General features: G+C 47.0%; 1 protein-coding gene across 1 annotated transcript in view; it reads right to left on the reverse strand.

Annotated features, from left to right (window-relative positions):
- Window positions 1-359: 359 nt before the first annotated feature.
- LOC145532989 (uncharacterized) overlaps window positions 360-27096 on the reverse strand; it is a 116228-nt gene continuing 89491 nt past the window's right edge. Inside the window, exons 4-5 of the mRNA XM_081559283.1 lie at window positions 10419-10520; window positions 360-623 (exon numbers count right to left, since the gene is read on the reverse strand). Coding sequence (XP_081415409.1) covers window positions 576-623; window positions 10419-10520 — 150 coding nt within the window. The 3' untranslated portion in view covers window positions 360-575. The remainder of the gene's footprint in view (window positions 624-10418; window positions 10521-27096) is intronic.

Below are 27096 nucleotides of genomic sequence, written 5' to 3' on the forward strand. Positions count from 1 at the left end.
CTGTCCATGGGATTTACCAGGCAAGAATACTGGAGGGGGTTGCCATGCCCTCCTCCAGGGGATCTTCCCTACCCAGGGATCAAACCTGAGTCTCTTATGTCTCCTGCATTGGCAGGCAGGTTCTTCACCACTAGCACCACCTGGGAAGGTGTTATCTATGTTATACATTGGATCAATAGTGCATTTGTGTCAGTCCCAGTCTCCCAATTCTTCTTGCACCACCCCCGCCTCAGTATTTTTGTTATAGCAACCTGTATGGGCTAAGACAGTTCTTATGCAAAGAATGTTTCATACAGGAGCTGATCCATGAAAGGAAGCAGAGTTCTCACTCCACCCAAAAATAAACCCTGAGATAAGTACTTCCAAATAGGCAATTTATTTGGGGAAGTGACCCCAGGGGACAGGAGTGGGGGACAGAAGATGATGGTGAAACAGTGAAGGAGAGAAGTCTGTGAAGTGTGTATCCTCAGGTTGGCCACCACCATGCAATGGGGTTCAGGGTCACTGTCTTGCCAGCAACCAAACTCCCCTCCACCGATATCCCAGTTACTGCATGAGACCTTTCAGTTCTACCCTCACTGTTCACATCCTTGTCTGCCCACCTTCCGAACGTGCCTGATTCCCTACAAAGACACAAAGAAGAAAAAGAATGAATATGAACTGCCATTATCATGTGTTAGTCACTCAGTCATGTCTGACTTTGCAACCTCAGGCTCCTCTGTCCGTGGAGTTCTCCAGGAAAGAATACTGGAGTGGGTCACCATTCCCTCCTCCAGGGGATCTTCCTGACCCACGAAGCTGGGTCTCCTGCACTGCAGGCAGGTTCTTTTACCATCTGAGCCACCAGCAAAGACCTGAGCTGATATGAATTGAGTACATGATATGAACTGAGCACATGACAGAATGTGCCACGTGGGTTATGTGTTTCACAAAATAACATCTGCATCTATTAACAGTTAGGCTTCCCCCGCAACAGTTATGCCCTCCCCAAATTCCTGTCGATCATTCCACAAGTCCAGGATGCTAAGGCTTGCTGTATTCATTGCTTCGGGAAAGGAGATTACAGCAGAAATTTAGGAAGGGGAGAAGAATCTGTTCTCTGCTTTCGAGTTTCAGCATAAGCTTTTGAAACAAGAGTTTGAGAGACTCGTTCTCTGAGTTTCAAAATCCTAGGTTGTGAGAATCAGAAGTCAGAGCTCTAAAAGACTCTGGGCAGAGAAATGATGTCATTAATAATAGATTTGGGAGAATTTATAATCAATCAGAATGAGTTTTCCTGCCTTCAAGGAGTTGGAGATTGCCAGGATCGAAGAAAGCAAGGAAGATTATATGTCACTGGATCTCTGAGAAAGGGTCCTGACTCCCGCCCCATTGCTTTCCCAGGTCTGCTCCCAGGGGGACAGGAACAAAAGAAAGAGGACAGGTTTGGGAACTGAGAAAAGTGAAAGTGATAGTCACTCAGTCCTGTCTGACTGTTTGCGACCCCATGGGCTACAGCCCGCCAAGCTCCTCTGTCCACAGAATTCTTCAGGCAAGAATACTGGAGTGGATTGTCATTCCTTTCTCCAGGGGATCTTCCTAACCCAGGGATTGAACCTGGGTCTCCTGCACTGCAGGGAGATTCTTTACCGTCTGAGCCACCGGAGAAACCTAGGAAACTGAGAGCTGAGACCTAAATCTTGCTCCCCATGTGAAGGTTGGGGAAAAGCAAGTCCTAAAATGACCCTCAATAATTATTACCTCATGAAGGTCATGCCCTTGTGGGAAATCCATCCCTTTGAGTGCGGGTTGGGATTACTTTTTTTTAGATTCTTTTGATGCGGATCACTTTTTTACAGTCTTTATTGAATTTGTGACAATAATTGTTTCTGTTTTATGTTTCGGTTTTCTGGTCATGAGGCATGTGGGATCTTGGCTCCTCGACCAGGGATCGAACCTGCAGTTCCTGCATTGGCCCTCCAGGGAAGTCCTGGGTTGGGATTATTGATTCATGATTCATGAGCAGAATATGGCAGAAGCAACGAGATGCCACTTCCAAGGCCAGGTTACAAAAACACTTGTTTCTGTTCTGGGTTCCTTTTCTCTCTCTCTTTCTCTCTCTTGCAGAAGCCAGCTCCCATGCTGTGAGGAGCCCCATAGAGAGGTCCACATGGCAAAGAGCTGATACCTCCAGCCTACAGCCAGCAAGAACTTGAGGCCTTCGATTCAACAGCCATGTCAGTGATCCTGGAAGCAGGATTCTGAAGCCTCAGCTGACACTCAATTGCAGCTTCTAGGGAGATCCTGAGCTGGAAGCACCCACCTAAGCTACATACAGATTCCTGACTGACAGAAACCATGATCTAATAACCGTGTGGGGTTTTTATAAATTGGTACATTTGGATCAATATATAATGCAGCTGCTGCTGCTGCTGCTGCTGCTAAGTCACTTCAGTGGTGTCTGACTCTGTGCGACCCCATAGACGGAAGCCCACGAGGCTCCACCATCTCTGAGATTCTCCAGGCAAGAACACTGGAGTGGGTTGCCATTTCCTTCTCCAATGCATAAAAGTGAAAAGCGAAAGTGAAGTCGCTCAGTTGTGTCCGACTCTTCGCGTCCCCATGGACTGCAGCCTACCAGGCCCTTTCGTCCATGGGATTTTCCAGGCGAGAGTACTGGAGTGGGGTGCCATTGCCACTAGATACCTAATACATCATGAAGAAGGCTGAGTGCCAAAGAATTGATGCTTTCCAACTGTGGTGCTAGAGAAGACTCTTGAGAGTCCCTTGGATGGCAAGGAGATCAAACCAGTCAATCCCAAAGGAAATTAACACTGAACAGTCACTGGAAGGACTGATGCTGAAGCTGAACCTCTAATGCTTTGGCCACCTGATCGCAAAGAGTCAGATACGACTTCGCAACTGAACAACAACAGCATGGAAGGTATCCTGGCTGCGGCTCTGAGTCAGCCTCTGAGCCTGCCTCTACTTCTGCTTGGCTCTGGAAGAAGCCAGATCATTTCCTTCAGAACAAGAGCAGCATAAACAAGTCAATCAGAACCAGAAAAGTGGAGAGGCTCTGCCATCAGTATCAGGCATGTGCGACAGAAACTCAACTGAGACCCGGAGAGGCAAAGGGGTCCCATTGACTCCACGGTCAATGCCTGGCCTGAGATTCCCACCTGCCCCAAAGACATCACCTCTTTCACACCCTCAATAGTCCAAGGAGGTCGGTTTAATTAGTTTTATTCCTTTGTTCACAGGGCTTCCCTCATAGCTCAGTTGGCAAAGAATCCGCCTGCAATGCAGGAGACCCCGGTCCGATTCTTGGGTCGGGAAGATCCCCTGGAGAAGGGAAAGGCTACCCACTCCAGTATTATGGCCTGGAGAATTCCATGGGCTGTATAGTCCATGGGGTCACAAAGAGTCAGACACGACTGAGAGGCTTTCACTTTCTCTTTCACAGAGTTAATGCCACTTTCCTAAAATCAATAGCTTGAAAGTGGGGGAATATGACTCAAACAGGGATTACTGGTTCTGAACTCAGGTGCAGAACTGCTATCCCATGCTGCTTGGTTTTCCTTCCCTGGCCCTGTGATGCCTGAGGGGTGAGGCTGGAACCTCGCTTCCCCGGCCCTGACTCTCAGGGTTATGCAGACGTGATTTGGACTCTCATTTGAGGCACCAGCTTGGACCCAAGCCTGAGACTCCAGCCCTTGTTTTCTGGGACTGTTATTTATTGGCCAGTTAATTGACTCAGTTGTTAGCAAAATGATCCACCTTGTTCAGAAAGGAGAAATAAACAACTCCCCAGATGCTTAAAAATCAAGCAGCTGCCTGGTTAGAATGATGATAGTCTATGAATAACTTATTAACAGGGGACAGATCAAAACTATCAACTCAGGGAATCCTGGTGGTCCAGTGGCTAAGATTCCACACTCAGAACACAGGGGGACCAGATTCAATCCCTCGTCAGGGAACTAGATCCCACACGTCACAATAAGAGTTCAAAGGCTGCAAAGAAGAGCGAAGATCCTTTGGGCCACAACTAAGACCTGGCACAGCCAAATAAATAAATATATATTTAAAAAAAAAAAGCTCAGTGGGAATTTTCTGGTGATCCAGAGATTAGGATCCAGCATTTTCCCTGCCAAGGGCACAGGTTCAGTCTCTGGTCAGGGAACTAAAATCCCACAAGCTGCACAACACAGAAAAAAAAAAACCCACTAACTCAATGGATGATGTCCCACAGAATTCACTTGGTCTCTCCCTCCTGTTTCACCCTTGTCCCTTTTCGGAAGTCTCCTTGTCTAACTTCAGTGGTTGGGGACTAGAATGTGGTGATAGTTCAGCTAGAGCATCCTGGGTGGCTCAGTGGTAAAGAATCCACTTGCCAATGCAGGAGATGTGGGTTTGATCCCTGGGTCAGGAAGATCCCCTGGAGAAGGAAATGGCAACCCACTCCAGTATTCTTGCCTGGAGAATCCCGTAGATGAAGAAGCCTGGTGGGCTAGAGTCCACGGGATTGCAAAGAGTTGGATACCATTTAGCAACTAAAACAACTACAACATAAAGTAAAGAGCATTCAAACTTATTGGAAAAGGGCCAGTACACCACTTCAAGCCTCTGTCAGTCAGCATGAGCCGGATTTAGCTACAGTAACAAGCAGACCCAAATCTCAGTGGTTTAACATTACAAAATTTTATTTCTCAATCATATGTTTCCCTGGGTTAGCCTAACTCCACACCACACAGTCACTCAGGCACCAGGCTGTTGGAAGCCCACCAACTGGAATGTGAGCCTCCTCATTTGCTACAGCTGGGAAAGAGAGAGAAGAAAAACGCTCCATTTCTAAAGCCCTCAGCAAGTAAAGGGCTTCCCTGGTGGCTCAGTGGTAAATAACTTGCCTGTCAGTGCAGGAGATGTGGGTTCGAGTCCCGAGTCAGGAAGATCCCCTGAAGAAGGGAAGGGCAACCCACTCCAGTATTCTTGCCTAGGAAATCCCGTGAACAGATGGCCTATAGTCCATGGATCACAAAAGAGTCGGACGTGACTGAAGGACTAAACAACAACAGCAAGCATCCTGGTCCCTGCCAGCTCCAAGGGGTCTGGGGAATGTGGCTTTCCATTCATCCAGGAAGGACAGGGGAGCCTGTCTTTGGAGAGTACCAGTGACTAACACTTTCACTTTTCAGTAATGGCAGCCACAGTAGCTTCAGCATCTCTGCAAGAGCCATGACCCCGTCTCACGCGGTGGACCCTGCCCATGCACAGGAGACATTCATAAACCCAAATTGCCCTAAAAGACCTTCTTTTTCTTTCTTTTCTCTCCACAACAAAACAAAACATCTCCAATCTTCGTGGAGCCATGGAACACACCCTCCATTTGTTTTAGGATACAACAGTGCTTGGTCAACTGGCCCTGGGTAAAATCAAAGGATGTTGGTGCTTCGAGGGGCCTCCAGGATCATTAAGGCTTGAGTTTTATTGGGAGCAGTTGAGGACAGAAAGATCCAGAAATAGATGGAACAAATCCAGAATTAAACTTTTATTCATCCCTTTCAACAAACATTTTTGAGCGCCTGCTACATCCCAGGAACTAAGTTTTAAAAATAGGGAGACAGAAATATATGAGACTAGCCTTGTCCTCAAAAGGCCCTTGGAAGCAGGGTGGGGGAGATATTGACATGGGAGCAAATAAACGGCAGTGAACAGCACTGTGCACATGCATGTGTGTGTGTGTGCACGTGGGTATGCATGTGTGCATGTGTTTGTACAAGAAAGACCATGTTGGGACAAAAGAAGAGGAAGAAGGAGGGTGCCTCTCCCCTGCAGGGCAAAGGTCAGGGGAAATTTGGGGGAGGAAGTGAGGCCTAATGAAGCTCTGAAAATTAGTAGAAGCTCGTTAGGTGGGGGTGGGGCCAGAAGTCCAGGCACAGAGGATGGTGTGAGCAAAGGCAATTTCTGCACCCAGTTATTATATCTGGGTCTCTAGTATGACATCTGACGTTCCCTACCCCGCACCCCAGGGTCTAGCGCAGTGCCTGATACACAGTAGACGTTCAATCAGCACCTGTGAACATGCATGCATGCTCAGTCGCTTGGCCGTGTCTGACTCTTTGCGACCCCAAAGACCTCTTTGGAGCCCACCAGGCTCCTCTGTCCATGGGATTCTCCCGGCAAGAATACTGAAGTGGGTTGCCAAGCTCTCTTCCAGGGGATCTTCCTGACCCAGGAATCAAACCTGCGTCTCTTATGTCTCCTGCATTGGTAAGAGGGATCTTTACCATTAGCGCCACCTGGGGTATATCTCATGTTTATCCAGAACATTGTGACTTTGGTGTTGTAGCCTCAGAATAAAGGATGTGAAATCTCATGACTCTAGCGTTCCTTACAGAGCAGGATTGTATGGATGGTCTTCTCCCACCCCCATGTCCTCCACCTGTCTTCTGTCTGTGCAAAATTTAGCCAAAGAATAAGTTTAATCAGAGCAGTGAGAAGATGCAGAAATAAAGGGACATAGACCAATAATAATAGTTTCGTCAGTAAGCAAAGTCGAGGACCTTTAGTTCCTCTTCATGAGCTACAGGTAATACGCTGAGTCATGTCCCGTGACCTGTCTTACAGATACTGAAATCCCCACCGGGTGGAGAAGCTAACTACCTGATGACCAGACTAGCCATGACATAAACTGCCACAATTTCAAGAACTGGCCTCAAAGAAATGGAAACAAACTGACCCTGGAACTGAAGATTAATTGTACTCAAAACAATCAAGATGACACTGATCAGACCACCACATGACCAGTTTCAAGATAACTGGCAGGGTTGACTGTGCTGTTTCTGCATGTACCCCCTCCCTCTGCCTATATAAAGCTCTTGCCCACTGACAAGCAATGAGGGTGTGGGGAGGGAGCCAGCCTGTGGACAAGAGTCCATCCTCCCCCGGTTGCCAGCATCTAAAATAAAGCAAACTTTCCTTTCCACCAACTTTGCCTCTCTTTTGGCTTTTAAGCCGCAAGCAGCCGGACCCCACTTTTCGTAACCACTTATTCTGCTAGTTGCTTCTCAGGTGTCCTGGGCAGGTGAGGCTGGGGGAAGGAGGCACCCCAAAGTGCTGGTCTGGACATTTCACAGCATCCGGCCTCCCCAGTCTCCACGTCTCCAATCTAGAAACTCAGCATGAAAAGCACTCATGCATTTTCCTCCTGCTGAAGGATGATTCATTTACTCTCACCTCTGCTCGCCTGTTAAGCCTTTTGTATCTGCATTAGCTACAATTTAACACAGAATGCGTTGCTTAAACAGTACTGCAGTTATGATGCAGAGAGGAGGAAAATGCAATTCGATCACATTTAGTCTCTTTTAGTTGCTGAAGGTAAAAGGAAATCATTTTCATACCCGATTTTTTAAATTTCTGTAAATTACTCTGATCAGGAATGCTGCTGCTGCTGCTAAGTCGCTTCAGTTGTGTCCGACTCTGTGCGACCCCATAGAGGGTAGCCCACCAGGCTCCCCTGTCCCTGGGATTCTCCAGGCAACAATACTGGAGTGGGTTGCCATTTCCTTCTCCAGTGTATGAAAGGAAAAAGTGAAAGTGAAGTCGCTCAGTCGTGTCCGAGTCTTAGCAACCCCATGGAATGTAGCCTACCAGGCTCCTCCGTCCATGGGATTTTCCAGGCAAGAGTACTGGAGTGGGGGGGCATTAAAACCCAGTTATTTCCTTGGTTTCCCTAATGGCTCAGCAGTAAAGAATCTGACTGCAGTGCAGGAGACACAGGAGACACAGGTTCAATCCCTGGGTTGGGAAGATCCCCTGGAGAATGAAGTGGCAACATGCTCCAGTATTTTTGCCTGGGAAATCCCATGGACAGAGGAGCCTGGCGGGCTACTGTCCATGGGGTTGCAAAGAGATGGACATGACTGAGTGACTAAAGAGCAGCAGTAGCAGCATTAATCCTAACCAACTTGAAGCCCAGGTAGACAACTGATAGATGATTTACTGAATAAATAAATGATGTCCTTTTCTGATGCTCTTTTCCCCCCACATTTAAATTTCCCTTCCTCTTGTCTCTCTCTCATCTTCATAAAAATCAACCTAAAACTACCCTTTGTTTTGAAATTTGAATTCAAGATGCCTTCTCCAGCATCTTGGAGCTCCAGTCATCGGGAAGGGGAAGCTGGAGGCCTTGTCTTTTCACAGGCTTGGTTTAGTCCATGAAATGTTCTTTACAGGGGATGATTTTAGTACCATCCTTATCACCAGTCCAGTTTTGCTCTGAGGCTCCTCCATCTCTGCAGTGATTTTACAACATTTTTCTAATTAACATGGGGCCCACAAGGGCTCACAAATACACTTGTTTTTGTGTAGTTCCTTTTCCTGAGTTTTCAGAATTAAGCCCCTCTTGGAGTTCCAGCCCTCAAAGGGGAGAGATTACTTCCCATTCAGTGAGAGAATAAAGGTTAATCAGTAAATTGGTCTTGTGAATGAAGAAGATACTCGTGGGAGAAAAGAAAACAGGATCCACGAAATAGAGAGTACATTTCTAGACTGATGAGCTCCTGCGCTTGTGAGCCCCAGAGAAAATGATGATGTCAGAAGTCCTTTCTGACTGTGTGTGAGAGATTTGGCAATTGTCATTGAATAACATTAAGGGCTAAAGGAAGGAATTAGGTGTCTCTTACGTACCACACGAGATAGAAGCTTATAGATTTTTTTTTAAATTTTATTGCTGGAGTATAATTGCTTTACAATGTTGTGTTGGTTCTGCTGTACAATGAAGTGAATCAGCAATGTGCATACGTTAACTCCCCTCGCTCTTGAGCCTCCCTCCCGTCCCCCCCATCCCACCCAGTAGGTCATCACAGAGCACCAAGCTGAGCTCCAGTGCTATTTAACAGGTTCCCACTAGCTAGCTATTTTACACATGGCAGTGTATATATGTTCAAGTTATTCTCTCAACTTGTTCCACCCTCTCTTTTCTGCTCTGTGTCCACAAGTTCATTCTCCACATACAGACGTTCATGGGCTCACAGTCAGACACAACTTAGAGACTGAACAACAACATTGAGAATCTCTGCACCCTGGCAATGGGGTAGGTATCTCCACGAGGTTAATTTCATACTGGTTCCTTTTCTCTGAGAACTGCCTCCCACCTCCAAGGTCAGTTGCTGGTAGCCCTGTTTGCAGCGTGTGACCCTGGTCATTATCATACCCTGATCATTATCATACAAGGGACAGACATCAGGCTCAAGCTGGGCCAAATGGGTTCTCTACCCCAAACATCTGAAATGTGGATCAGGAAACAGCCACGTGGCAGAGGCTAGGGGAGTGGCCATCTTCTGCCGGCGTGAGCATGGAGAACAAGCAAAAGCTCATCTTGGAAGAAAGCAGAGACCAGTACCTAGGGAGAGGCAGGACAGCTCCCAGGGAGACAGTCCTGCTGGGCCCTTGTGCTTTGAGTTCCTGACCTCAGACCTTGCAGTATCCTTGCCAGGCATGAGTCCAAGAGATTTCCTGGGATCCTTCAGCATTCAGTAGCATTATTTAGATGGAAATGGTAGGGGAAACACTGACAAAAACCACCTGCCAAGGCCAGGTAAAACAATAGTCACTTGCATGAGTTATCTAACAACAGGAGGTCCTGGTAAGGAAAATGGAACTCACAAGATACCACCCACTGGAAGAACTCGGGAAAGGTCAAAAGGAGAGAGGAGATGCCAGTTCATATGTCCTACCAACCTCCCACAATCCTTCCTGCTGGAATCCATTTTGGCTTAGTGATGCACAAGCCACCAGAAAGGACCCCGAGTCACAGTGATGATGAAAGATAACTCAGAAATTAATCCCATCACCATAAAACCTGAGACTGGAAGCCACGTGGCAGAGCAGATCTCCTGGGGTCCCTTACCCTCCTGCTCTCCACCTGGGCGCCCCTTCCTAGTAAAATCTCTTGCTTTGTCAGCACATGTGTCTCCTCGGACAGTTCATTTCCTAGTGTTAAGACAAGAGCCCACTCTTGGGCCCTGGAAGGGGTCCCCCTTCCTGCAACAAAGTGATAGAATTCAAACCAACTTAAGCAAAATGATGCGAGTTACTGATTTACTTACCAATAACTAGAGAGAAGGAGGTGACTTTAGGCACAACTGCACCCAAAGAGGAAACAAAGTTACAATCTCTGTCACTCACTCATCTGCCATCTTTTCAATCCCTATATCTGTGCGTGGGCTTCATGCTCTTTTCTGATAGACAGGTTTGTCTCACGTGATAGGAAACAGGCTGCAACAACAATGCCCCATCATTTTAGCTCCAGAACTCTAGAGCCAAACCCTTCTTCCTGCTTCATATCAAAAAATGCAGGGAAAGTCTTTAGACCAGAATTGGAAATATGTTCACCCACCCACCCACCACCAGTCTCTCTTAGCAGGGAAATGGCTTACCGTGATTGGCTGGCCATGAGTCACCTGACCGATTTCTATGGCAATGGGAGTAAGGTCTATGACAGACAGCCTCATCGGAGTCACTTGATTGAAACAGAAGAACTAGAACAGGAGACAATGAGCAGACAACAGCAGATATTAATGCCTCTTCTAAGAAATCCTTTTTTCCCCTTGTTTAAGCTCTCCTCAGTTCAGTTCAGTCGCTCAGTCGTGTCCAACTCTTTGCAACCCCATGGATTTAAGCTCTCCTAGGTGACTTTCTTAACTGGGTATGGCTTTAAAATTATATCAGGAGGAATCTTTGTGATAGAACTGTTATATTAGTGACTCTACTAAGTCAATATCCTGGTTGTGATTTTGTTGGAATTTCCAAATTTTTCAAGTTTTCCATTGGGGGGACACAGGATAAAGGACATGTGGCATCTCTCTCTATTATGTCTTACAACTGAATGTGAATACAGAATGAGCTCCAAAAAAATTCAATTAAAAAAAACTAAAAAACAAAGTAAAATGAAATCTTGAACAAAGACCCTGATGCCAAAATTAAATCCAAGCAGAGACTGGCCTCTTAATGGAATCAAATGGAAACCAATTCATGGGCAACAGAACACCACAAATCTTCAGAAAAGCCAGATCCACTTTCTCCTAGATCTTTATTTTAATGACCAAAAAAATGAAGTCCCAACAGGCTCCTTTCATAGCAGCATCATTTCACATCCACACAGCGATAATTAGAGGGAAAGGTTCAAGAACGTCCTGAAGGCCACAGTTCACATGCCATAAGACATGCCAGAATGTGATAATCAGCTCAGAATTAGCACTAATTCTTCATACTTTTCTAAGCACATCAAATATTAAAATACAATTAGGCACTGGGTAAGGGCCTAAAAGTTCTGTCATTAACTTTTAACTGGGTCAAGAAACCAACCAAAAGCAAAAAGTTAAAAGTTGATAACGAGGATCAGTTTTTCCTTTTTAAATCAGGGGGTAGGGGGAGTAACAATTTAGTGACAAGCAAAGGCTTTGAAGGGCTTCCCAGGTGGTGCTCGTCGTAAAGACCTGCCTGCCAGTGCAGGAGACATAAAATATGCAGGTTCAATCCCTGAGTCGGGAAGATGCCCTGGAGGAGGGCATCGAAATCCACTCCAGTATTTTTGCCTGGAGAATCCTATGGACAGAGGAGCTTGGCAGGCTACAGTTCATGGGTCACAAAGAGTTGGACACAATTGTGTAACTGAGCATATATATATATACACATTTTATTTTTATTTTTTTTATATATTTTTATATATTCATACGTATTTTTCTGTATATAAACACTCGGCATGCAGTAGGTCTTCAGAGAATGGTTAGTTTTTCTTCCACTGGGAAATAGCACAAAAAGGCTCCCGGTATGATAAATGTGTTTCATAAAACACAAAAACTGTAATATACCTCCCATTTAATTAGGAAAAAAGTTAAATGTTCCTATGGCAGATATTCAAACATATGATGCAAAATATTATGATAGCATTGGGTCTTCTCCTCTTCAAAGGGAATGAAGGAGAGGATGCCAGTAAGAAAAATTAAGAGCCAATAAATCTTTCCAGAGCCTTTCACAGCCATACAACTGGCCAGCAGAAAGGTTCTTAAATGAATAGCCTCTTAAGAAATTAAACAGTTGATGGATGATGCACACATCTTTGTGGCTGGCTTATTTTCAAGGGGAGACAGACACAGAGAGGACTTCTACATATTTCCCTTGTCCCCTAGTTTTATTGAAAACACTGCAAGTGAAGCAACAGCATGGCCATTCATGGGAGCTGAGTTGCTGCCTCTCCACCATGAATTAGTAAAGAAAAAAAAGAAAAGGAGGTGTTATCTGCAAGCCATTTCAACTTCTTGCAGCTTTGTGCTATAAGAAATATAATAAAGCAACGATATAATAAAGAAACTGTTCAATGCAATATCCATTCTCCCCTTCTCCTCACTAATACAGTCCTAACTTTATTCTGACTGGCCACCTGCTCGGTTAAAAACTACATTTCCCAGGCTCCTTTGAGAGTGGAGTGACCATGTGACACAGTTTGGCCAATAAGAAGTAAGCAGAAGTAACCAGGTGGGTGTGTTCATTATCTCTTGCTGGATAACAAATTACCCTCAAAACAGCAACTTGAAACAAAGAACATTTATTATCTCACTTTCTGTGGGTGAGGGATCTGGCAGCAGCTTAGCTGGATGTTTCTGGCTCATCCTTTCATGAGGTCACTGTTAAGCTGAATATATTCATAAATGTTCATATCTGTCCTGCAGCTAGAAATTATTCTACCCACTTTACAGATGAAGAAACTGAGATTCAGAGGTGTTAAGTGACTTACCTAACTAATAAGTTGTAGGAGCTGGATTCTAATTCAGGTCTGACTGCAGTCTCCCTTCTGCTACATCAAACAGTTGATTTGGGATTGAAATAAGTATTTATCAATAATAACAATAAATGCTGTTTATTGAGCCCCCATTCTGGGTCCAGTAATTTACTGGTTTATCATTTCATTTAATCCTAACTACAATTCTGTGAAGTAAGCACTCTTTTTTAAAAATTATATTTATTTATTTTTAATTGACTGATGATAGCTTTACAATATTGGTTTGATTTCTGCCATACATCAACATGAATTAGCCACCGGTGTACATGTCCCCTTCCTCTTGTGCCTCCCTCCCACCTCCCCCTGTTTCCCACCCCTCTAGGTTGTTACAGTGCCCTGCTTTGAGTTCCCTGAGTCATACAGCAAGTTTCCATCGGCTTTTATTCTCATTTGCCAATGGGTAAACAGAGGCTCAGACAGGTTAAGCGTATTAGCCAAATCTTCATGGCTCTGCAGGACTGCAGGCAGGATTGGATCCAGGTCCATTAGACGCTCATGGACCAGGGCCCATGTGACCCTCATGCCAGGATTTGGGATGTGGCAGCCAGAGATGGACAAGAGGAGGTGATTGGCTGCTTAGCATGCAAGTTACACCCTAGTACCCTCTTTGTTCCTGGTAACGACCTGTTTACTGAGGACCAGAGCAAGAAGGCAAGGTGCCCAATCTAGTCCTAGTGAGAAATCATCAAGACCACACCTGAGGGGTCTCCCCTGGTGGCCCAGTAGCTAAGATTCTGTGCTCCCAATGCAGGGTGTCCAGGTTCAATCCCTGGTCAGGGAACTAGATCCAACATGCTGCAACGAAGATCAAAGATCCCGCATGCCGCAACTAAGACCCGGTGCAGCCAAATAATAAATAAAATAGAAATAACTATTAAAAAAAAAAAAAAACACATCTGAGAAGTTGAGTGTGTGTTATGAGCTAGGGAAGGAGCTCGTCTGTCAAGAGTCTCTTTTTTTCGGCTGATATCGGGTGCTCCGAGATTTGACCTGTGGTTGACATCCCATGTCTAAGCAGGAGACAGAAATAGATCACTGAGGACACCAGAGAAACAGGTGGATTCAGCTCCTCTAAAAGGGCATTTGAAAGTAGGCACTTTAACAGAATTTGTGACTTTTTATTTTCAAGTCCACCCTTGTTCCTATGGTTTACTGATAGCTTGTTGGGAAGAATTTCCAATCGTGTGTCTATTCCAATGCACTGCTGAGGTGGGGTAGAGACTCAGTTCAAATATCCAAGGGCAGGCTCTTGAACCCAGGCCAGACAGTCCCAATCCCTGAAGCCAAAGGGCATCTTGGGTGGCCAGGTTCAGAGGGCAGCAGGAATGTCTCGCGTGCCTACACTGTGGTCACTTCTCTGCAGCCTCTGAAACATCCTTGCTTCCCACCTATGTCTCCACTTGCTCCCCTGATTCTATAAGGCCCTGCATCCTTCAAAAGTTTACTGTCTTTGCTTAATTGAGAAAGTATTTCCAATGCTGGCCTCTAAGAGAGCTTGTGATAGAACATTAAAGTCGAACGGCACACTTCCTCCTTTCGGGGAGCCAGTACCCTCATGACCCCGCTGCCCCTCCCATGCACTGAACGAGTGGGTGAGTGTGCTTTCCAAGACTCTTTCTAGTTGCACAAAATAGAAACCAATCCAAGCAAGAGTAAACACCGAAACACAACCAGAACCCTTATTATAAGGGTATAGTAGTGAACCATGGGTGCCGGTGGATGGCAAGTCTTTGAAAGCTGGTCAAGTAGGACCTCACTTGTTTGGTGAATTTCACTCAATGATTTGGTTCGGTTCCACCCCTTCCAGGAAGTCCTCCTTGACTCTCGAGACTTTTTTCTGTCTCTGTCATTCCTTGGACACTTCTCTGTGCATTTGAGAAAGCACAAGATCTGTTATCTCGTATGCATATGTATGTATAAGTTTGTGTGTGTGTCTGTGTGCCTATGTGTCTGTGTATATCCTCTTCATAGATCACAGCCTTTTCATGCCAAAGGGCCTTGTGTAACTCAGTGAAGCTATGAGCGTGCGAGGTCGCCCAAGATGGATGGGTCATAGTGGAAGAGTTCTGACAAAATGTGGTCCACTGGAGGAGGGAAAGGCAAACCACTCCAGTATTCCTGCCGCAAGAACCCCACGAAAGATATGAAAAGGCAAAAAGATATGACACCAGAAGATGAACCCTCCCAGGTCGACAGGTGTCCAATGTGCTACTGGGGAAGTGCGGAGAAATAACTCCAGAAAGACTGAAGTGGCTGGGCCAAGGCAGAAACGATGCTCAGCTGTGGATGTGTCTGGTGGTGAGAGTAAAGGCCAATGTTGTAAAGAACAATATTGCATGTGTGTTTATGTGATACTGTATATGTGTGCATGTCTGTATGATTACATGTACATTGTGTGTATATGTGTGCATGTGTGTATATGTCTATGTATATGTGTGTATATGTATTGTGAGGGAGAATAATTGTCTATTATTCAGATTACCCTGCTACTCTCCACAGTTTCTCAAGTGAAGATTTTCAGGGCTGTGACACACCTGGATGGGTTATAAGCCCCACAAAGTGTGGAGAAGGAAAGACGCAAGGGTCTCTGACAGCATACAGCAGGGAGACCCGGCTCAGTCTAAGAGGTGAAAGAGCCTTTTAGGAGGAGGTAACCCCCTGCCCCAAAGCTTGGAACACCAAGTAGGAGGCGGAGGGGAGGCCATGGTGTCACACAGAGGAGACGGATGACGGAAAGACCAGGATGACAGCAAGCGAGAGGACTGCACGTCTTCATCTTAAGCACCGTGGTGAGGCTGGTGGCCGGGCACAGAGGGGAATGTGGGGGTCGGCACGAGAAGGGCCATCGATGTCCCTGGGGAGAGTGACCACTGCCCTGGGACCCGCGCTCATTTGCCTCCTGAGGACAGAGCGCTCACGTTTGCATTTTAGAGAGTTTGCTTCGCCTCCTTTTCAGAGAGCCAGTGACAGCAGAGCAAGTGTGCGGGGACGGGTGGGCGGGTGGAGGTAGTGGGAACGTACGACCCTTCGGGACCCAGATCTGCAACTACAGAAGCAGGGCAGGGAGTGCGCCCCCTGCAGGCAGAGCGTTCTGTGACCGGTCTGATGCTCCTGCTACCAAGTTCAGTTCAGTTCACTCAATCAGTGGTGTCCGAGTCTGCAACCCCATGCACTGCAGCACGCCAGGCCTCCCTGTCCATCACCAACTCCCGGAGTTTACTCAACCTCATGTCCATTGAGTCGGTGATGCCACCCAACCATCTCATCCTCTGTCATCCCCTTCTCCTCCTACTCTCAATCTTTCCCAGCATCAGGGTCCTTTCAAATGAGTCAGCTCTTTGCATCAAATTATTGGAGTTTCAGCTTCAGCGTCAGTCCTTCCAATGAATATTCAGGACTGATTTCCTTTAGGATGGACTGTTGGATCTCCTTGCTGTTCAAGGGACTCTCAAGAGTTTTTTCCAACACCACAGTTCAAAAGCATCAATTCTTCGGTGCTCAGCTTTCTTTATAGTCCAACTCTCACGTCCATACATGACCACTGGAAAAACCATACCTTTGACTAGACAGACCTTTGCTGGCAAAATAAAGTCTCTGCTTTTTGGAGATTGGTCATAACTATTCTTCCAAGGAGCAAGCATCTTTTAATTTCATGGCTGCAGTCACCATCTGCAGTGATTTTGGAGCCCCAAAAAATAAAGTCTGTCATTGTTTCCACTGTTTCCCCATCTATTTGCCTGCTGCCAAAGGGTTTAGCAAATTTCTGCTTTCATCAGAAGTAAGCCGGCCTTGTCCAGAGAGCTCAGGACCAGTCCTGGCTCTCCTGGGAGAACACTAATGCTGAAGCTATAATTGCTCTTTTCCAAGCCTCGCTCATTAGGAACAGGATTGGTCAGCATCTATCGTCAGCTGCCGCTGGTCCCCCAGGGGCAATGCTAGGAAGCCTGCCTGCTCCTCCACTGCGGGAAAAGGCTCCCAGAGGCTGCTGGGTTTCATTGCGCCTCTAACCCTGTGTATCTGCCCACAAATACAGAGCGGGGGGGGGGGGGGGGGGGCGCGATCTGGCTGCCCTGCCCCAGGCCTCAGGTTCTCAGCTACTTCCTTTCACCTGAACAGCATGTGTGAGCTGAAAACAGTGGCAGGAGCTATGGGTGGGGCTGGGGGGGGTGGGAAGCAAGTGGTAAAATATACAGAAATGAGAGACGGAGCCCTTGGGGTCCAGTCCCAGCTCTGCCGTGAATTTGCTGAGAGACAGCAGGCAAGTTACCTCTCCTCTCTGCTGTTTCCTTTATAAAATGGGATAACAGTAGTACCAACCTGCAGGGTTGTTGTGCAAAGTAAGCCATCCATGAGAGCACTCAGAATGTTTCTTGCACTGAGTGAATAAATGCCCAATAAGTGTTAGCAATTGGTAGGGACTTCTCTGGGGGTCCAGTGGTTAAGAATCTGCCTTCTAATGCAGGGGATGTGGGTTCGAACCCCAGTGGGGGAACTAAGATCCCACGTGAAGCCAGGCAACGAAGCCCACGTGCCACAAATACTGAGCCCACATGTTCCAAAACCCCTGTGCCACAATTAGAAAAGCCATTGAGCACTGCACCTAAGACTCAATGCAGCCAAATAAATTTTTTAAAGGGTGAGCTATTGGTAAACAGAGGGAAAATGGAGACAGAGGGAGAGAGGAGAGAGAGAAACTATATGAGGGATATATATATTGCACTGGAGAAAAAATATTGCTTCTTCCAACACATCAGATAACCACACATTAATTCAGTTGAGTACCTTGTGGGCGTGCTAAGTCGCTTCAGTCATGTCCAGCTCTTTGCGACCCCATGTGGCCTGCCAGGCTCCTCTGTCCATGGGATTCTCCAGGCAAGAATACTGGAGTGGGTTGCCATTTCTTTCTCCAGGGGATCTTCCCAACCCAGGGCTCAAACCTGAGTCTCTTATGTCTCCTGTCTTGGCAGGTGGGTTCTTTACCACTAGCGCCACCTGGGAAGTCCATTCAGGGTCTACTGTGTTCACATGTGTTATTTAAGTTATCCTTCTAAACAACACCTGTGGACAAGTATTATTATTTCTGTCTTATCACAGGAGCACACTGGAATGCAGGCAGGTAAGGTGCCTGTCTCACAGCTCAGTGAGATTGGACTGGGAGTCCATGTCCTCCAGAGCTTGGCCGTGTCCACTTCTGGCTGGTGCCATGATGCTTCAGAAAGACAAACTGACACCTAGGTGGTTCTAATCCCTCAGCAGGGATATACTCTAGCCCATTATTTTGTCCCCAGCATCCCTGAGCACTGGCTTGGCCATTGGTCCATGAGTCCTCTCCCAAACCCTACCCCCAGACTGTGAGCCTCTAGAGGGCAGGAGACTGTGATATTTCCCTCTGGGATGCCCTGTGATCTGATACAAGGTAGTGACTGAATCGACACTACAGACTTGCACTGAAACAATTTCTTCAGAGTAAGAGCCAAACAACAACAGCCCTCTGTCAATTTGCCAATTTCTGTGGTGTAAATTCTCCTGCTGAGACCATTTTAAGCTACTCAATTTGGGTCCTTACCAAGCACCAACTGTGTGCCTGACCCTGAGCCGGACCCAGAAGTCAAAACAGACACGATGTCCTTCCTCAAGGAAACTAGTCATACGGTGGGGTGAAGTGAAGTTGCTCATTCACATACAATTCTGCGATCCCATTGACTGTAGCCTACCAGGCACCTCCATCCATGGAATTTTCCAGGCAAGAGTACTGGAGTGGGTTGCCATTTCCTTCTCCAGGGGATCTTCCTGACCCAGGGATCGAACCCAGGATTCCCACATTGAAGCCAGATTCTTTACCATCTGAGCCACCAAGGAAGCCCAAGAACACTAGAGTGGGTAGCCTATCCCTTCTCCAGGGGATCTTCCTGACCCAGGAATCGAACCAAGGCCTCCTGCATTGCAGGCGGATTCTTTACCAGCTGAGCTCCTAGGGAAGCCTCGTTTGAAGCTACCCATCATCAAAAACGGGGTCAGGAAGAACTGCTGGTTCCAGCACATCACCACTTTACAGGGTTGTCAGGGAGATAGACAATAAACAAGCAAGTGAAGAAATTAAAATAATAATAACCAATTGGTCTATGAAGAAAATACACAGGGCACTATGACGCAAAGAGAGGGATGCGCATTTCAGCTGAAAACTACACAGAGGACTCTCTACTTTTCGAACAAGCCATATGCAGTTTTTCAATCCAAATGATTCTCTGCTGTTTATCACAGACACTTACTGGAACTGACACATCCATTTTCCATCCTCCCTCCAGGAGCTGCCTCCCCAGGTGGACCCTTTACCTGTGGACTCTGTCCGGGAGGAGAGATGATCCCTTCCCCACAGGATTCAGCAGCCAAGAGAGGTTAAACTGATTATAGTCTCCCATTTCCCCCTCCTCCTCCTTCTCATGGGATAATGTCTTCCTCCCTGATGTCCACCGTCGTGAGACTCCTATTGAATCAAATCGATAGTGTCACGTTTTAGACTGATGTCAAACCCGAGAGGAGCTAGGATGTCTTCCTCCACTTTTAACAAGTATCGCGTAGCTACGGGACGCCGGATAAAGGCTTTGTATGATTTAATTTTATGTATTTACTAGCATTGGGAAATATCCCCGTTGGCCTTATTCTGTTTGGATTAATCCTAAATGAAGACTCAGAGAAACAGTGAAAACGTTGATTTCCTTTAATTCCCTGTGAGAGTCACTGGCATGAGCGGTTACTCCTGTGGATGCTGGCAGCACATAATCTGAGTTTTCATTCCGGCTCCACCCTCTGCTCATCGCATGTGAAAGTGAAAGTCACTCAGTGGTGTCTGACTCTTTGTGATCCCATGGACTGTACAGTCCATGAAATTCTCCAGGCCAGAATACTGGAGTGCGAAGCCTTTCCCTTCTCCAGGGGATCTTCCCAACCCAGGGATCGAACCCAAGTCTCCCACATTACAAGCGGATTCTTTACCAGCTGAGCCACAAGGAAGCCCAAGAATACTGGAGTGGGTAGCCTATCCCCTCTCTGGGGGATCTTCCTGACCCAGGAATTGAACCAGGGTCTCCTGCACTGCAGGCAGATTCTTTACCAACTGAGATATTAGGGAAGCCAACTCATTACATGGATGTGCATAATCCCTTATTTTCCTGTCTATGAGATAGACATTATAATACCCAGCTCACAGGGGTTGTTGGGAGGATTATATGAAATAACACATACAAAGTCCTTAAAAGAACGCCAGAAAGTTTTAGCATTATTATTCCGTTTCCCTTCTTGTGCTTGATTTCTCAGATACCTACCAGGTGCCAAGTCCTGAACTAGGATCTGTGCTGATATGATCTCACTCAAAAGTTTGATATTTTGCTCAGCTGGGATCTTCCTGCAGGAACTTCAATGTGCTAAAATATTGGATTAAGGACTTCCCCAGTGGTCCAGTGGTAAAGAATCCACCTGCCAATGCAGGAGACACGGGCTTGATCCCTGACTCTGGAAGATCCCACATGCTGTGGAACAACAAAACCCTTGTGCCACAACTACTGAGCCCACACTCTAGAGCCCTGGCTCCACAACAAGAGAAGCCCCCATAATGAGAAACCTGCGCGGCAACTGGAAAGTAGCCTCTGCTCCCCGCAACTAAAGAGAGTCTGCATGCAGCAAACAAAGACCCAGGGCAGCCAAAAATAAATAAATAATTTTTTTAAAACAATCGTTAAAAATGGCTTCCCTGGTGGTTCAGTGGTAAAGACTGCCTGCCAATGCAGGAAACACAGGTTCGATCCCTGCTCCAGGAATATCCCATACGCCACAGAACTAAGCCCATGTGCCACAACTACCGAGCTTGCGCTCTAGAGCCTGGAAGCCACAACTAGTGAAGCCTGTACACTCCTGCCCTCTGCACAACTAGAGAAAGCCCGTGTAGTAATGAAGACCCAGCACAGCCAAAAATGAATAAATAAAGCTATTTTTAAAATAACAATAATTTTTAAGATATTCCATTGAAGTACGATTTCTCTCAACTGCTAAGTTTGGTGGCACCATCCCCCTTAGATTTTGCACCCAAGGCGAGCAACCCAGCCCGCTCCCCCTAGTCTCAGCCCTGGTAGGTGCACAGTGAACGTGAGCCCAGATTTTGGTGTTTCTATATCCCCTACCCCCACCCTCGCTGCTATCTATTCTTCAGTCACAGTTTTATTAATCACATCAAGTTCCGGTATGAAAAGAGAATCGACAGTGAAATTAGAGAGGGTGGAAGAAAACATTCATCCTCGGCTCCCTGCTCCCAGTTGGTTGCTAGGAGCTTCAAGGAAAGGTGACTCTGAAGGAAGGACCCCTGCCTAATGGCTCTCTTTGGCTCTGATGGATGTGGCTGTGACACAGACAGCCCAAGCTCCACGAGGGGGTGTGGACAGGAGGCCTAGGCTTTCCTTCCCTTCTCTGGGACAGACGGCACAGGGCCGAAGATCATGGACTAGTGGGACATCAGACCTCTTAGAAGGAAAAGAGATGGTCACAGGCGACAATGGGGGCTCATTCTTTCTCTAGTTCATTGTTCGTGTCTCCATATAACATCCACTCCGTAAAACCAGGGACTTGGTCTGTTGTGTTCACTGTCTCAGTCCCCATTTGGCTCCCAAGCATATGGCAGAGAGCAGAAACTCCAACATTTCCTGAGCCCATGTTGAATGAATCGTCCAGTGATAAGCAGAAAGTAACAGAATTCCTAAAGGAAATCAACCGTGAATATTCATTGGAAGGACCAATGCTGAAGCTCCAATACTTTGGCCACGTGATATGAAGAGCCAGCTCATTAGAAAAGACCCTGATGCTGGGAAAGATTGAAGGCAGGAGGAGAAGGGGGGATACAGAGGATGAGATGGTTGGATGGCATCATCAACTCAATGGATGTGAGTTTGAGCAAACACCAGGAGATAGTGAAGGACAGGGAAGCCTGGTGTGCTGCAGTCCATGGGATCACAAAGAGTTGGACATGACTGAGCAGCTAAACAACAAGAAGTTCTAATATCTCTTGAGCCAATGTTGAACAAATCATCCAATGATAGGCAGAAAGTAACAGAATTCAACATGGGCTGTGCAGGTGGCCATAATGGAGCAGGGTAGGCTGTCCCCTCAATATACCCACCATGCACACAGCCTCCCACCCCCAGCTGCTCATAACCTTTGTGTGGGGAGGGACATGGAATAGTGGGGGGATCTTGGGAGCTAACTCTGATTGGGAAATGGAGAGTTTCTAGAAAAAGCTGCCTCTCTCCACGGTTTAGTCCAGAACCCTACTTTGACTCCCCATGTGGGAAGGTCATCAAGCAACCACTAAACCCTTCTAAGAGTCTGCCAGTGAAGTAGTCCATCTTCAGTGTTGAGACTCCAAGATCTTGGGACCTGACCCCCAAGGTGGGATGGATTCCATTAGTATAAACCTTAGTGGGCATCACGGGTGACTCTGCTCTTCTTTAAAAGGGTGAGCTTGGGACTTCCCTGGTGTTCCAGTGGTTTAAGAATCCACCTTCCAATGCAGAGGATGCCAGTTGGATCCCTGGTCCGGGAACTAAGATCCCACAAGCCTTGAGGCAACTAAGCCCAGGAACCACAACTACCGAGCCTGCGCATTCTAGACCCCATGCTCTGTAACAAGAGAAGCCACAGCAATGAGAAGCCCGAGGACCACAACAAAGAGTAGCCGCTACTCTCAGAAAGCCCACATGGTACAACAAAGAGCAAATTTTAAAAAAATAAAAGAAAAGAATGAACTTGAGCCCATGTCTTAATGTACGTAAATGTACCACATACAGAGCTTGCCAGAAGATGGGTGAGGTTGCCCTCTTCACATTATTATGCGGTATAGTAGGTCCTCAGGGGATACTTGTGGGATGCACGTGTCATGGGTTGAATCTTGTCCCCCCAAAAGATACATTAAAGCCCTAACCCCCAGTACCTGTGATGTGACTCTACTTAGAAATAGAGAAGTTGCAGATGTAAGCAGGTGAGGTCATTAGGTCTTTTGATTTAACTGTATTTATAATTATCCAATGAAAGTGAAAGTGAGTCCCTCAGTCGTGTCCGACTCTTTGCGACCCCTTCATCTATACAGTCCATGGAATTCTCCAGACCAGAATACTGGAGTGGGTGGCCTTTCCCTTCTCCAGGTGATCTTCCCAACACAGGGATTGAAGCCAGGTCTCCCACATTGCAGTGGATTCTTTATCAGCTGAGCCACCAGGGAAGCACAAGAATACTGGAGTGGCTATCCTATCCCTTCTCCAGGGGATCTTCCTGACACAGGAATGGAACCAGGGTCTCCTGCCTTGCAGGCAGAGTCTTTACCAGCTGAGCTACCAAGGAAGTCCCAATTATCCAATACTGGCATCCTTTTAAGAAGGAAATTTGGACACAGACAAATTTTGGACACACACAGGGATAGATGCCACATGACAACAGAAGTAGAGATAGGAGAGTGATGGGTCCACAAGGTAATAGGAATCCTGAGGGCTTCCAGTGACACCAGAAACAAAGGAAAAGGGACAGATGCTCATTTAGAGGCTTGAGAGGGAGCATGGCCGTGCCGACCCCTTATTTCAGACTTCCAAACTCCAGAACCGAGAGAAGATAAATTTCTGTTGCTTTAAGTCACCTCATCTCTGGTCATTTGCTGCAGCAGCCCCAGGAAACTCATACAGCATGTGAGTTAACATCATCTAATTGTCATGATCTGCCCGTGACACACCCATTGCTACAAATGCCCCCCACAAATGCCAGGACACACATACTCATGCCTCCGACTCCCCCAAACATCCCCCACAACCTTGAGGCATGAATTCCTGACACCAAAACTAAAAAGTGAAAGTGAAAGTCATTCAGTCATGCCCGTCTCATTTCAACCCTGTGGACTATACAGTCCATGGAATTCTCCAGGGCACAATACTGGAGTGGCAGCCTTTTCCCAACCCAGGGATCAAACCCAGGTCTCCAAAGCCAGCATTAAACAAAGGCAGGAGCTCTAGCTCCTGCCTGGCATCCTCCTTGTGTAGTGGGGGCACCCCTTAAAGGAGTAGCCTCTGGGATACCAGCATCCCTGTGTGGATGCCCTGGACCAATGTCCAAGGGGAGAGTTCAGGCAATTGCATCATCAACAGATTGCCCCAGAGATACTGGGGCTCCCTCAAAGCCCCATCTTATTAACCCTCATGCACAGAGCTGCTCACACCTGGGTGCCTCGGGGTCCCAATCACAGCTCATGCACCTTGGAAAAGAGTGTTCTCTCCAGTTTTTCCTTCCTCCCTTTGGTCCTGGAGTGGACGGTGGGGTGGGCAGTTTCTGGGGAGAGACCAGGATACCCCAGCCTGGTTTACACTGGAAGATGGGAGACAGGCTCAAGGTGTGATGAGCGAGTGAGAAGGGCGACCAGAAGTACCTTCCTGAGGCCTTCCCAGCCCCACTTTGGGAGAAAGCCTCTGCCATGTCCTTAACAACCACCCAATGCCTTCCAGGGACTTCCCTGGTGGCCCAGTGGTTAAGAATCCACCTTCCAGTGTGAGGGATGTGGGTTCAATCCCTGGTCGGGAAACTAAGATCCCATGTGTCATGGGCCAACTAAGCCCGTGAGCCACAAAGAAAGATCCCACGTGCTGAAGCTAAGATCCACTGAGGCCAAAGATAAATACATTTAAAAAATTTGGGGGGACTTCCCTGGTGGTCCAGTGGCTAAGACTCTGAGCTCCCAACGCAGGGGGCCTGGGTTCGATCCCTGGTCAGGGAACTAGACCCCACATGCCACAACTAAGACTTCTCACACCATAACTAAAGACTCAGCATGCCACAACGAAGACCTCTGGCAGCCAAATAAATAAATAATAAATTTAACACTATTTTTTTAATGTGGGAAAAAAAAAAAAAGAATGCCTTCTAGACCTGGTAGATTCTTGATTAGATTTTCCAGAATTGGAGCAGGGAGAGACTTACTTGTTCATTTGGTAGGAAGTCTGTATGGCCACATCTATCAGAGGCAGAAGAATCCACCCAGTAAATCTGTTCGCTTAGCAAATGTTTATAGAGGATTGAGAATATTGGAGGGCCTGTCCCAGATACAGTGGACACGCAATGAACTGGTTTATCCAGCTTTTGCTTTAGTTGGAAAAAAAAGCAATAAATAAGCCAATGGTAGGATAGGACACAGCCTGATTACTGAGTGAGAAGGCTGGGGGAGGGAACAGAGTCATGGGAGGGATGGTTCAGATAAGCCAGATGGGAGGGTCTCCCTGAGAACCACAGACCTGGGTAAATTTAGGCTGGGCCCCTGGAGATATCTGGATGAAGACAATCCCAGCACCAGGGAACAAGGGCATGTTTGGGGACCAGCAAGGAGGCCCCGTGACTGGTGAGGAATCAGAAGCAGAGAGGCCAGGAGGAGGTGAGGTCCAAGAGTGGACAGAGACCAGACCATGAAACGCACACTCATCGGGGTCCGAGACTGTCCTGGAACGGGCGAGGATGGGGGTCGCAGACGAGGGGCAGAACGGATGGCTTCTGGATGGTCTCACGATGACAGGATGTCAGGGCTCATGGATGCACGTGGGAGGATGATGGAGGAGGAGGAAGCAGTTAGTTCCCAGACACAGACAGGATATGGGAGGATATTAAGGAATTATCAATGGCTTAGATGTGATCGTGGTGAGTGGTTATATGTATTCTTCATCGTTATTACCTTTTAGAGATCCACACTGGAATCTTTATGCATGAAATGATATAATTCTGGGATTAACTCCAAAGTAATAGGGGAGGGAAAGACTTTGGAAGGGGCGGAAATGAAGCAAGATTGGAAATGTGCTGATCATTGCTGGAGCTGGGTGATGGGGTTGTGAGTTTGTGTTGCACCATTTGCTCCGTTTCGGGGATGGGGAAGCCAGGGAGAGAGAAGGATCAGGTGAAGGTCCTCCTGTGGCAGAAATTCAAGTGCTGGTCCCAGACCTGAGACATCAGAGAGAGGGCTACACGCCTCCCCTACACTCCCCAAATGCTTCCACCCCATTCTCAGAGGCTTAATTGATCACAGCCTCCTTCACACGCACCGCAGAACCAACCACATAACTGTAGGAACCAGTGTAAAGCAAAAATGCAGGGCCTTTCTTCAAAAACTATTTATTTAAAAAAAAAAACATTTATTTAATTGGCTGTGCCATGTCTTAGTTTAGGCATATGGAATCTTTTTTTTAGTTGTAGCATGTGAACTCCCTTGTAGCTCAGTTGGTAAAGAATCTGCCTACAGTGCAATGGGTCTGGAAGATCCCCTGGAGAAGGAATTGGCAACCCACTCCAGTATTCTTGCCTGGAGAATTCCCTGGACAGAGGAGCCTGGCAGGCTTCAGTCAGTGGGGTCTCAAGAGTTGGACACGACTTAGCAACTATAGAGAGAGAGAGAGCGTGTGAACTCTTAGTTATGACATGTAAGATCTAGTTCTCTGACCAGGGATCAAACCTGGGCCCCCTGCATTGAGAGCTCAGAGTCTTAGCCACTGGACCCCCAGGGAGGTCCCTCAAAAATTATTCAGAATTTCAAGATGGCACTAGCATAGTGCTCAACTGACCCTTCTGAGCCCGGGATCCTGTACAACCACACCAGCACCACCTCCAGGAAGCCCTCCCTGTTCTACCCTTCAAGGACCTGGAGAAGCTGTTCACAGGTGCCCACGTATGAAGCGTTAGCATCGCTCATCGCCATGATGGCATGACTTCCTCTCTCCACCCATTTATTCAACAAGCCTTTTTCCGTGTGCTTCTGTTATGGGCAAAAACTACTGGGTGAGGGAGTGATGGCAGGGTTCCCTAGCCTCACACTATTGACACTAGGGGACGGATAGTTCTTTATTGTGGGGACTGTCCAAAGGCCTGTAACACGTTAGCATCCCTGGTTTCCACCCACTAGATGCCAGGAGCGCCCAACCCCCAGTTATGATGACCAAAGATGTCTCCATACATGGTGAAACATCCCCCATGGACAAAATCGACCCCCTGCTGAGGACCCTGGTTACAATCATTTTAAAAACTTTGGAGGAGCCCATGACCAACTTTTCCTTCACTGAAACTTTCATGCTCATATTTTAAATTATTTGTCAGGCATTTGTATAATGTCTGTCTCCCCCAGACAGACTCTAGTTTCCCAGAAGATGGAGCTCCCATACATGTTTGCTCTCAGCTGCATCTCCATTTCCTAGCACTGTTCCCCTGATGTGGTTGGAGCTCCA

Source organism: Giraffa tippelskirchi, chromosome 13 (assembly GCF_054371585.1).
Source record: "Giraffa tippelskirchi isolate mGirTip1 chromosome 13, T2T-mGirTip1v1.2.pri, whole genome shotgun sequence".
Classification (NCBI taxonomy): domain Eukaryota; kingdom Metazoa; phylum Chordata; class Mammalia; order Artiodactyla; family Giraffidae; genus Giraffa; species Giraffa tippelskirchi.